Below are 13,128 nucleotides of genomic sequence, written 5' to 3' on the forward strand. Positions count from 1 at the left end.
TTTTATAACATGTAATATGTTATTGGTGAGTAAAATATGTGAAGAAAATGCATATCAAAACTAATAAATACTCCACATCTTGCCAGCGCATTACATCAGAGTAAATATCAAAAGTGATATTAAAGAATGTAACTGTAATAGCAAGGAGTTGCAAACCGAAGATTGTGTTCAGCATTTGTACTGTGTCACTAACCCTCAAGTGCCACTTTTTTTGGGCTTAAACTTAAGTTTTAATAAGATTTGATTTCTTTGTATGTGATAAATCAATCCGGGAACACACAATTTTGTATCATTTACCACTAATCTCTGCATGTGAGGCAAATTGTCATAAATATTTTTGAAACAGGCTTTTAAAACACAATTTACATACAACATAAGTATCTCAAATATCAGCATGTAGAGATACAATGCGGACATAAACTAAGATGGTGAAAATGATGTTCTGTTTAAATACTTTTATGTTATAAATGCTTTCTTGCAGGAAAAAAAGGATTGTACTGAAAATATCTTTGGCGTGAATTAATCTGGACATTTTCTGGAATGACTTCGAGGAAAGTTTCTGAGAGATTTCTGACACTAACTGTAGCAAACGCATTTGCAGACCACTTAAGACTAGCGTGATGATTATTATAAAATAGTTTAACACTAAATAGTTAATATTTGAAATTCCTGTGATTATTTCTTCAAAATTTTGTGTTGAAATAGAGATCACAGTATGATAAATGAGTATTAATAACACAGCAAACACGATGATAGCACGATGTAGTATAGTTTTGAAAATTCGAAAGTCGAAGCGTTTATCTTGTACGGAAATATTCCACAAATGCGGCAAATGGTGAAGCAGGGATACATTAAGGATTGAAAATCCATGGCGTGAAACAACCATTGCCTTTTCCGCATTGTATCGTTGAATATTCGAATACGATTAGCAAAAATTTATAGAGAATAACAATCTATATTATGAACTACAACCTGTATTTTATTATAAACACTTTAACATATAAACATAATTATTAAAATTTCTTTTCTAAATGTAATCTTCAAGTTTGTATATTCAGAATCAGTATGTAAATTGAATTAGTCTATATACTATCTCGACGAATTTAAGTTTAAAACTGATAATAAACGTTGCGTCATGTAGAATAAAATAGCTAAAGGAATTATTTGTTAGTCATGAAGTAACCATGGAGATTCTTCGATATCAGCAATTAGATCTCCGAAGATGGATTACAGCAAATGCTGCGAAAGTGTTATAACATATTTATATGATATGTGCTTGATATATTTGTATGAGATACAAAATCAAGACTTGCCATATCTACTTGAATCAATAACTTAAAGACATCTACTAATAATGGATTGGTTAATAATGGACAATAAAGTTTTATTAAAACACATTATTTATATTATATTAAGAGAAAGAGTTGGCGTCTTTATTTCAGAATACATGTAACAAATGTTGAAAAACAGAATTATAATTATATATTACATACAAGAATCATATTTAGCTTTGTGAAAAGCTAATATTTGAAGAATGATTTGAATAATTTTTCATTGAATATTCTAGGGAAACAAATTTTATAAAAAATTATAAAATTAAGCAATCTTTCATCTAAAATCACGATTTTCTCGAAAGAAAAACGCGAAGCTGTAATCTACTGTTTTACAAGGATTATTTTTTGGGGTTCCAGAATAATTACGCAAAAGCTGATTAAAACCCGTGAAATATATGTATAAGTCTCTCCGTGTAAGTAATAAAAGTAACAATTCTACACAGTTAGAGTTGGATCTTAACAATTAATGCTTAAATATTTTAGTATGAATTTTATATACATATTCAATTCTGCAAATTATGTGTCGAAATAATTTTTAGTCTTAAACACAACAAAATTTAGTCTCAAAAATAATAAAATTTTTTTTATGTAAAACTATTACGAACTATTACATACTGTATATCCACTCATAAGTTGAATTGATAACATAAGATAAACGAAGAATTTTTTAAAAATATAAAACATTATATAATATCTTATCAATAAAGATAAAACACAATAATTCGAATATTTAAAAACATTTTTGTCTTCCTTTATGTATCCTTGTAATTAGATTATGTAATATTGACAGTTGTTTTTCTATCACAAGAATGCGACATGTATAAAAATTGTACTAAGATTAGTAAGTATGTGGTAATATTCCCCACTATCTACAATCAAACAATTTGTATCTAATACATATTTTAATATTTGTAACAAATAATTGATAATTTACTGTTGCAAGAAGCTTCGCATCTATAGTGAAAATTTTCACTGAAAATGTATTTTTACAGTGTAATATTTGTAAAGAAAATTATTGCAATGATTAGAAAGCAATCAAATTAAGCACAAGGAAGAAAACATGAAATTAAAAATGTAACAATGCTTCAGTAGATTTGATGATTAAAAAGATTGCATTAGCATACAACATAATTTCAAAAATATATATAAATAGATAAAGTTATATCGTTACCTCACATTTGATTTTCTCATTATTGATACAGTTAAATATATCGTGAATGGTAGTAATGGTAACCCCAAATTTTTTGGGCTTGATTCTTACAGACCCTCTTACACACACACAATTAGTGTTTTTAAAATGTTAAAATTATTTTTAAAATGTTAAAATTATTTTTAAAATGTTATATATCAGGGATGTTAAAAGAACATCAAGAAAGTATGAATTCAATTCCAAAAATACTTCATTTTATCAACGCACTGTATAGAAGTACAAATCAAAAGTGACCATTAAGGAAGACACGACTATAATAGCAAGAAGTTGCAGGCTGAAGAACATATTCAGCATTTGCACTGCGTCGCTAATTATTAGATGTTGCTTCTTCAAAAAATTCTGAGTTCTATTAAAAATTGATTTCTCTGCGTGTGCCACAGACTGGAGACTCATGGCTTCATTTATTAGAAATTTTTGCATGTTCATCAAATTGTCATTGATTCTCTTAAAATGCTTTTAATATACAAACATAGTTTACATACAACATAATTAATTATAACTGGTGATAATATAGTGTATAACCGAGTGAATATTCCAAATTACATCTTCAAAATCTATTTTTGATTTAATAACACTGTAAATGAGTGTAATAAAGTTCATAATACAATATACACAGGTAATGACGATTGACAGGATATAATACGGTTTCGAAATCTCGAAAGTTGAAGCATTGAACTTGTATGGAAATAGTGCGAGAATGCGACTACAGATAAAACTTACATTAGGGATACATTAGGGATTGAAAATCCGTTGCGTTACACAAGCATCTTTTCTGTATTTTGAATTTCGCAATTATCCTTGACTTTTCAAATTGAACACGATTAGAAAAATTTATAAGAGAATGTAATAATATGAATCAGACATACAGCATTATTATTTATGCCTTTTAGCATTAAAATAGATGCGAATGCGAAAATTTTTTTTTTTATGTTCTTTTAAGTCGATCTCTTATAATAAGAAATATATGATCTAATATAAGTTTTTTCGTCTTATCTATACTCGATAAATTTCAATTTGGAATTGTGAGAAATGCTGCGCGCAGCAAAGAAACAAAACTTGTTAATCGTAAAGTGACGTTTTTCAGTCAGCACTTATCACTCTTGGAATGGATTAGTATGATAAATGATGACAAATGATATTTAATTTTTATAATATATTATTCAACAAACTGATGAAGTTTTATTACAATAATGAGCCAATCCACAACCGAATGAGTGATGCCGAAAATGTAAGAATGGCCCTATTTGTTTCAAAGACTTTTTTTTTAATGTGAGCTCACTGTTACAATTTCTTCAATCATTATATGTGCTCATAGACACTGTAATATCTGCATAAATCATAACTTTTAAGTGTCATCCATTAGGTAAATCTATAATAGGATTTTAAGGTATTGGTCACTTTATAATAGGATCCCAAATTTTTATTAAAATGACTGTTACAAGCAATTGAAATTTTTAAATCGATTACATATACGAACATTATTGACAAAAAAACTTCTATAAAAATATAAGATAATTGCATATTTTGTATTTTATTAACAATGACAAAACAGAGTTTTTTATATATTTAAAAATATTTTTATCTTTATGTAAAAATTGTATTAAGATTAGTAAGTACATGGTAATATTCCCCACTATCTAAAAGTAAAATAATTTATATATTTCATTATTTATAACAAATAGTTTATTACTTACTGCTGCAAGAAGAGTCGCATCTATTCAAACCTTTGAATGAAAATGTGTTTTTGCGATGTAATATTTGTAAAGAAAACAGTTGCAACTGTAATGTTAAAAAGTTATGTTAATAGTTAAATGTTAGAAAGAAATAATTAAATAATTAAATAGAAGAAAGAAAATATAAAATTGGAAAACGTAGCTATATACTTCAATAAATTTGATGTTTAAAGAGATTGTGTTAGCATATAACGTAATTTCTAAAAAATATGTAACGTTTTAAAGTTATTACCTCGTATTTAATTTGCTCATCATTGGTACTATTAAGTAAATCGTAAATGGTAGTACCGATTTTTTGGGCTTGATTCTTACCCGTCTCGCAGGCCCATACAATTAGTATTATTTTAAAAATGTTATATATTAGGAATATTAGAAACACATCAAGAAAATGCCAATCCATCCCAATAAATACTCCATTTTGCCAACGCATTGTATAGAGATACAATTCAAAAGTGATAATAAAAAAGGACATGACTACAGTAAAGAGTGATAGACAAAAGATCATAGTCAATATTTTCACTGCGTTGCTAATCATTAGATGTTGCTTCTTCAAAATTTCAATTTCTTTCAGCAAAAATTGATTTCTCTGTGTATGCAATATCACATTGGAGGCATGTGTCTTCATATCATTACAAACTTTTGTATGTGCATCAGATTGTCATTAATTCTCTTAAAGCATACTTTTAATATACATAATTTATGTACAACATAATTATTTGTAACATTAACAGGGCGAAGTATATTATAGATATCCCAATCAAAATAGTGAAAAAAATTGTCTTGATCCTCCAGTACTTTAGGCAATTTTATGACTAATGCACAATTCTGATGATATTACTCAATATATCTTTAACATGGATCTGGACAGTTTTTGGTACGATTGTGAGGATAATTTCGAAGAGATTATTGTCTCTATTATTGTCTGTAGCAAGCATATTCGTGGACTACTCAGGAAATGCGTGATGATCATTATAAAACTGGTAAAAATGTAGAATTATATACTACAATATAACAGCGTGAATGTCCCAAATACCTCTCCAAAATTTATTTTCGATTTAATAATACTGTAAATGATTGCAAAATTTATAATAGTATAGACGCAGATAATGACAGAATATAATATGATTTCGAAATCTCGAAGGTCAAAATATTGAGCTTGTATGGAAATAATTCGAGAATACGATTCTAAGTGAAACAGGGATACATTAAGGATTGAAAGTCCGTGGCGTGAAACAACTGTTGCTTTTTCCATTTTGCTCTTGATATATCGGATTTTCAAATATGATTATCAAAAATTTAAAGAGAATAACAGTCCATATCATGAATTACAGCTTATATTATATAGACTAAAAAAATATAAACATGACATTACTAAAGTTTCTTTTCTAAATGTAATCTTCAAGTTTGTGTGTTCATAACAAGTATGTAAACTGATTTAGTCTATGTACTCTCTTGACGAATTTAAGTTTAAGACTACGATCAAACACTGCGTCATGTAGAAAAACATAGTTAAAGGAATTATTTGTTAATCATGAAATAACCATGGTGTTCTTCGATATCAGCAATTATATCTCCAAAGATGGATTGCAGCAAATGCTGCGTAAGTGATATAATATACTTGAATTATATGTGCACATGATGTATTTGTATGATATATAAAGTATAGACTTGTCATATCCACTTGAATCAATGACTCAAAGACATCCATTAATAATGGTTGATTAATAATGGAGATTAAATTTCTATTAAAATACATTATTAAGAAAAAGAATGGCATTTTTATTTCAGTATATGCGTAACAAATGTTGTATTGAAAAACAAAAAATTATAATTACAAGATTATTTAGCTTTGTGTAAAGCCTAATAGTTGAAGAATGATGTGAATAATTTTTTTCTTGAATACTATTGAATTAAATTTCATTAAAAATTATAAATTCAACAATCCGTCATCATGACCTAAAATCACGATTTTCTCGAAAAATACACGATGGTGTAATCTACGGCTTTACAAGGATTATTTTTTGGGATCCCAAAATAATCACACAAAAGCTGATGAAAATGAAATACACATGTGATTCCCTTCTTGTAAGTAACAAAAATTTAGGATATGAGTTAGATTTTAACAATTAGCACTTAAATTTTTTGATATAAATTATATATATATATATATATATATGTCTATTTCTGCAAACTATGTGCCAAAATACTTTTTAGTCTTAAACACAATAAAATTTATTCTTAAATATAATAAAATTTTATTCATGTAAAATTATTACGAACTATTATATACCATATATTCACTTATAAGTTGAATTTATAAAAATATAAGTCACTGTGTATTCTATTTTATTAACAATGACAAAATAGAGTATCTTGTATGTATTGGATCTTAGTGTTTAAATATTTCAGTGTGAATTTTATACACTGAAAAGAAAATTTGCTAAATCTGAATAAATATTTCTTTGAATAATTCCAAGTAAACATTTATTTAGAGTAAATAAATTTACTCAGTGAAAGAAAATGATGACTAAATAAAATTAATGATTCTTGTATCAAATAAATATATTCACACTACAATATTTAGTAAACTTCTATTTAAATTCTATTAAAATTGTTCAAAAAAATATTTACTTAAGCTTGGTTTTTAATTTCTGTATACATATATATATATATGTATATATATTATCCAATTTTGCAAACGGCATGCTGAAATGATTTTTAATTTTAAACATAATAAAATTTAGTCTTAAAAACAATAAAATTTTTTTATATAAATCTATTACGTACTGTTATATATTATATATTCATTTATAAGTTGAATTGATTACGTAAATGAAAAATTTCTATTCTAAAAACATAAAACATTCTATAATATTATACTTTATTATTAAAGATAAAATACAGTATTTTATATATTTAAAAATATTTTTAATCTCACTTTATATATCCTTTTAATTAGATTGTGTAATATTGACCGCAGTTTTTCTATCGCAAGAATGCGACATGTTTAAAAATTGTATCATGATTAATAAATATGTGGTAATATTTCCCATTATCTAAAAGTGAAACAAAAATTTATATATTCTAATATTTATAACAATAATAGTTAATTACTTACTGTTGCAAGAAGCTTCGCATCTATAGTCAAACATTTTATCGAAAATGTATTTTTACGATGTAATATTTGTAAAGAAAATAGCTGCAACTGTAATGTAAAATCGCAAAATAATGAAATATAAGAATAAAGAATTACCCTTACAGCACGAAATATTATAACAATATTATTTTGAAAAATTATAATAAAACTTATATAACATGGCTGCAATATTGTAGCAATATTCCTCCGCAAAAATAAAATACTACTATAACATTATGCAATATTTCAATAATTACTCTAATTCTATTAATTATTAATATATTATTATTTAGCAATATATTCCAAAATAAAGTTATGATACAATAAAATTATGATAAAGTTATGATAAAAAAATATTCGCGGATCTATAAAGCACATCCAAAGCTATGTTTCGATTTCCGACTTGGTGCCCAGGTATTATTCCATCCTTGTTATTTAACGAAACGAAGATGATATGACCCAGAAAACACGGATAGGAATTCGAACGCACCTCAAAAAAATTAAGAATCTTTAGGAGACTCGCTAACTCGATTTACGTATTTCCCCCTGGACATTTTCCTCTTACGAGAAGCATATTCCTTTAGTGGCGGGACCACGTACTTATTTATTAAATTATAATAATAATGTATTGCAATAATATAATAATATATATTGCAATATTTCCAATAAAATATTATAATTTCAATATTGTGGTAATATTGCTGTAATTTTTGTAATATTGCACTCTATTGAAATACTGCAATATTGTTGCAATATTTCATGCTATAAAGGTAAATTACAATTAAAATTAATCACAATTATCCTTCAATAAATACAGTAAAATCGTGTCTATATAAAATAAATAATATATGGATAAAACAATCTCCTTTTCTCATCTTTACCTCGTTTTTTATGTGCTCATCTTTGATATTATTAAGTAGCTCGTGAACTGTAGTGCTGATCTCTTGCGCTTGATTCTTGCCAGTCTCACAGACCCACACAAGTAGCGTTATTTTTACAACATAATATACTATTGACGATGAAAATATATGAAGAAAGTGCATATCAAAATTAATGAATACTCCATCTTGCCAGTGCACTACACTAGAGTAAATATCAAAAGTAATATTAATAAAGGATGTAACTATAGTACCAAGGAGTTGCAAACCGAAGATTGTATTTAGCATTTGCACTGTGTCACTAATCCTCAGATGCCATTTCTTTAGGGCCTTCAGTTTTAATAATAAAGTTTGATTTCTTTGATAGATCAAGCCGGGAATACATGATTTTATATCATTTACCATTAGTCTCTGCATATGTGCCAGATTGTCATTAATACTTTTGAAACAAGCTTTTAATACACAAACACAATTTATGTATATCATAATTATCTCAAATGTTAGTATGAAGAAATACAATGAGATCATTCCAGAGAAGATGGTGAAATAGTCCAGTTGAATAATGTGTGTTGTTACTTTATAAGCAAGACTGTATGTTTGTATGATTAAGAAGATTATACCGAAGATGTCTTTGGCGTGGATTAATCTGGACAGTTTCTGATACGAGACTCCGAGGACAGTTCTTGAGAGACTTTTGATATAGTCTGTAGCAAACGCATTTGCGGACCGCTTAGGACGAACGTGATGATTGTTATTAACCAGTTTAACATGAAAAAAGTGGAACCTGAAATTCCTGTGATTACTTTTTCAAAGTTTTGTATTGAAATAACGATCATAATATTATAAATGTATGTTAACACTGCAACACAGCAAAAACAGCCAATCATGATCGACACAATGTAGTGTGGTTTTGTAATTTCGAAGGTCGAAGCGTTGATTTTATATGGAAACATTCCAAAAATGCGGCAAATGGTGAAACAGGGATACATTAAAGATTGAAAGTCCATGGCGTGAAATAACCGTTGCCTTTTCCACATTTTGCTCTTGATATCATCAAATTTTCGAATATGATTAGCGAAAATTTATAAAGAATGACAATCTATATAATGAACTACAGTCTATATTATATACACTTTAACAATATAAATGATTACTAAAGTTGTTTTTTTAATGTAATCTTCAAGTTTATACCGTAATAAGTATGCAAACTGATTTAGTCTTCACATATCATCTCGACGAATTTAAATTTAATACTGCGATCAAATCCTCATGTAGAAAGACAGAGCTAAAGGAATCATTTGTTAGTTCTGTAGTTACCATGACGTTCTTCGATATCATGAAATATATCTTTGAAAATAGATTATAGTAAATGCTGTGTAAGTGTTATAACGTACTTAAATTATGCATATAGACTTGCTATATCCATTTGAATCAATAATTTAAAGAGATCTATTAATAATGGTTAATTAATAATGGACATTAACGTTCTATTAAAATACATTATTTATGTGAATAGAAGCAATGGCATCTTTATTTGTATATGTGTAACAAATGTTATATTAAAAAATAGAATTATCTAGAGACACTGGCAGTATTTGGTAGTATCTCGGCGCTAAGCTATGGCGCGAGACATAATATTTACAATAGCTGTATTTAGCTTTCCGAAAAGTCTAATAGTTGAAGAATGATTTGAATAATTTTTTATTGCATACTATGGAAACAAATTTTAAAAATTTTATTATAAATTATGTACAAAAGAATTTATTAAAATTATTGGAAACTAATTATAAATAATAAACTAATTATAAATAATAAAACTTGCAAAGACTTAAAAATATTTTTTGTGCATCCTACAATTAGGATGAATCTGCATTTGTCTACATAATTCCGAAATTAATTTTATTATTAATTTTGTTATTAACAGGTATAATTTTATGTTACAGAAATTCTAAGTTATTCAATATTTATATTACAATCAATAAAGGCATAGCTTCAGAGAATTATTATTGTAATAATGTGATAATAATAAACCACTATAATATTATTTCAAGAAATTTTATTTAACTATTGATAAATAATAGTAATGGAATCTTTAACAAAAAATGTTTAAACTAATTTAAAAAATTTTCATAAACTGTTAAATGAACTTTAATATGATTACAACTTATATTACAACTTTTTGAAAACTAATCTATACTCTTATATTTATGAAAATAATTATAGTAAAATAGATACAAATTTGAAATGTTAGATAAAATAATATATCTTCTAAGAAGAGTTTTAAATTATAGTTTATCTTTATATATGTTTACAGAATAAATAAAATTGTAAATTGTACGAATATTAATATTTATTTAATATTTAATTTACATATTTTATTACAAAAATAAAGAGCAACAATTACATATCATATAATATATTTATTACAGAATAATTTATATATCAATATTTGTGATATATTATTTTATTATATTATACATTCTCTTATGTGTGTATTTAAACTTTACATCCAATTCAATCCAATTCAATGTTAACATACATTAATACATGGAATAAGATTTTCAAAATATTTCTATTCTGTGCATATATAAGTATGTATTTACATGTATTTACATGTATTTAAATGCAAATATAAAACATTAAAAGGTTATTTATATAAAAAGTAATTTATTATATAATAACCAATTTTTTAATAAGATAATATACATTTCATTGTTTATTTCTTCTTCTACAGTACTAGCTTTACAGCTACAGTAGTAGCTTTCAATTTAGTAGTAACTTCCATAATATTATTTGCAAGAATCATCTCCTTTTTGCATGAAACAGACTTAAATTGAAATATTATCATCACGTACATGGTGATTATCTAAAAGAAAAAAATTTTAAATAATCTATATACCTTATAAATCTATATACCTTATAAAAGTTATTAATTTTTAAAATAAGTTATTAATTAATAAAAAATGTGACAATTCACTCACCCGAGCGAGAAGTTTTGTGTCTATAGCGAGACCTTTCGCGGAAAATGTATTATTACAATGAAGTATTTGCAAGGAAAATTGTTTTAATTGCAATCGTAAAATAGTAAAATATAGAATTGAAAAATGTAATAAATTTAACAGATGTAATATCAGAAACTGCTTTGATATCTGATATATGAGTCACATTAAGACAACATAAAGGTCATATAAAACTTCAATATTTTATTATACTACCTCATCTTTAATTTGTTCATCAGTAGCATTAAATGCATCATAAATGGAAGTGTTGATTTGTTGAGCTTGATTTTTACCCGATTTAATAATTTCTCACAAGCCCACACTATTAATATTATTTTTATAAAAAGGTATGCTATGTATAATAGAAAAAACACGTCAACTAAAGTATCCACTGACAATAAATATTTCCTGTACAATATGTAGTGATAAAATCAAAGAGGTTTGAGAAAAGGTTATAACTGTTGTAGCAAGAAGTTGCAAACTAAAGATCATGTTCAACATTTGTACTGCGTTGCTGACCATTAGATGTTGTTTTTTCAGGATCTTGAGCTCCATGATCAAGAATAGATTTTTCTGCTTGTAATAGATCGGTCTAAGAAAATGTGACTCATTGTTTGTGGCTATGAATTTTTACATGTTTGCCAGATTGTCATTGATTCCTTTAAATGTTTTTAATATACAATGTTTTATATACATGTAATATACATGTTTTTAATATACAAACGCAATTTATATACAACATATCCATTTGATGTATAAATAGATGAGCATAATTTTGAAATAAGATAGTTTCTTCCAGTTTGGAAGCATGTATCAATACAATCCAAGAAAACCGATGAGTGAATTATCCTTAGTGTGAATTAATCTAGATAGCTTCTGATATGATTTTGATACTTTAATATAGTCTGGAGCAAGCGTGTTCGCGATTAAAATTATCGAGATGATCATTATAAAATCGCCAAGTACTAAAGCGCAGTACTTAATAAGATATACAGGGAAATCGTTTATATAACTAGGAATATTATATAACATTATCAATACGTAAATATTATAAAAGCAGATAGCGACAATCGAATATAATATAGTTTTTTAGAAATTTCGAAAGTCGAAGCATTAATCTTATGTGGACGTATTCCAAGAATATGACATAAAGTGAAGCAAGGATACATCAGGGATTGAAAGTCTTTGGCGTTAAACAATCGCCATTCTTCCTTTTTTCGTTTGTTTTTAGGTTCTTCACGAAAATTTGTTGATAAATTCAACATATTTAATGATGTCACAAAAAAAGACAAAAAATCCAATTGTAGACAGCAATCTATAAATTATTAATATATATAATTATCAATATATTTTGGTATTAATATAAATGCAGTAGAGAGAGCTTCTTTTCTAAATATAATTTTTACTTTTTGTTTATACGTGAGTAAAGCGATATTAACTCTGTTGATGTACACTGTATGAATTTAATTTCTAAACTGTGAATAATTGTCTCCTGTAGTGACACAAGATAATCAAGAAATTTTGTTAATATAACCATGGCATTTTTCGATTGACAATTATTATTTTTGAAAATGAATATGCAATTGCTATGACATGCAACAATATTTGTCAAATCATTTATGTACATGAAACGGCAGTAATCCTGCGCAGTAATCCCTGTGGATTGATAGCTTTCAGAAATGCATTTATAACTTCTTTTCTAATGATTGTTTTGAAAGCCTATATTTACATTTTGCATAAAATGTTTGACATCTTTATATTACATATAACTTAATTTGTTTTTTCTTGGTAGTTTGTTATATATGTATATATATAATATAATATGTATATATATATAT

The 13,128-nt window shown here is 26.2% G+C and overlaps 1 protein-coding gene and 1 pseudogene across 1 annotated transcript; both read right to left on the reverse strand.

Annotated features, from left to right (window-relative positions):
* Window positions 1-7,228: 7,228 nt before the first annotated feature.
* On the reverse strand, window positions 7,229-8,807 carry LOC108690631 (putative gustatory receptor 28b). The gene is made up of 3 exons (XM_018198019.1): window positions 8,295-8,807; window positions 7,396-7,482; window positions 7,229-7,333 (listed from the first exon to the last, which is right to left on the reverse strand). The coding sequence occupies exons 1-3, from the start codon at window positions 8,775-8,777 to the stop codon at window positions 7,229-7,231; spliced, it is 675 nt and encodes a 224-aa protein (XP_018053508.1). The 5' UTR covers window positions 8,778-8,807.
* A 2,212-nt stretch (window positions 8,808-11,019) lies between these two features.
* Window positions 11,020-13,128, reverse strand: part of LOC108690632 — an 8,867-nt pseudogene continuing 6,758 nt past the window's right edge.

This window comes from Atta colombica, unplaced genomic scaffold (genome assembly GCF_001594045.1).
Source record: "Atta colombica isolate Treedump-2 unplaced genomic scaffold, Acol1.0 scaffold34, whole genome shotgun sequence".
Taxonomy (NCBI): Eukaryota; Metazoa; Arthropoda; class Insecta; order Hymenoptera; family Formicidae; genus Atta; species Atta colombica.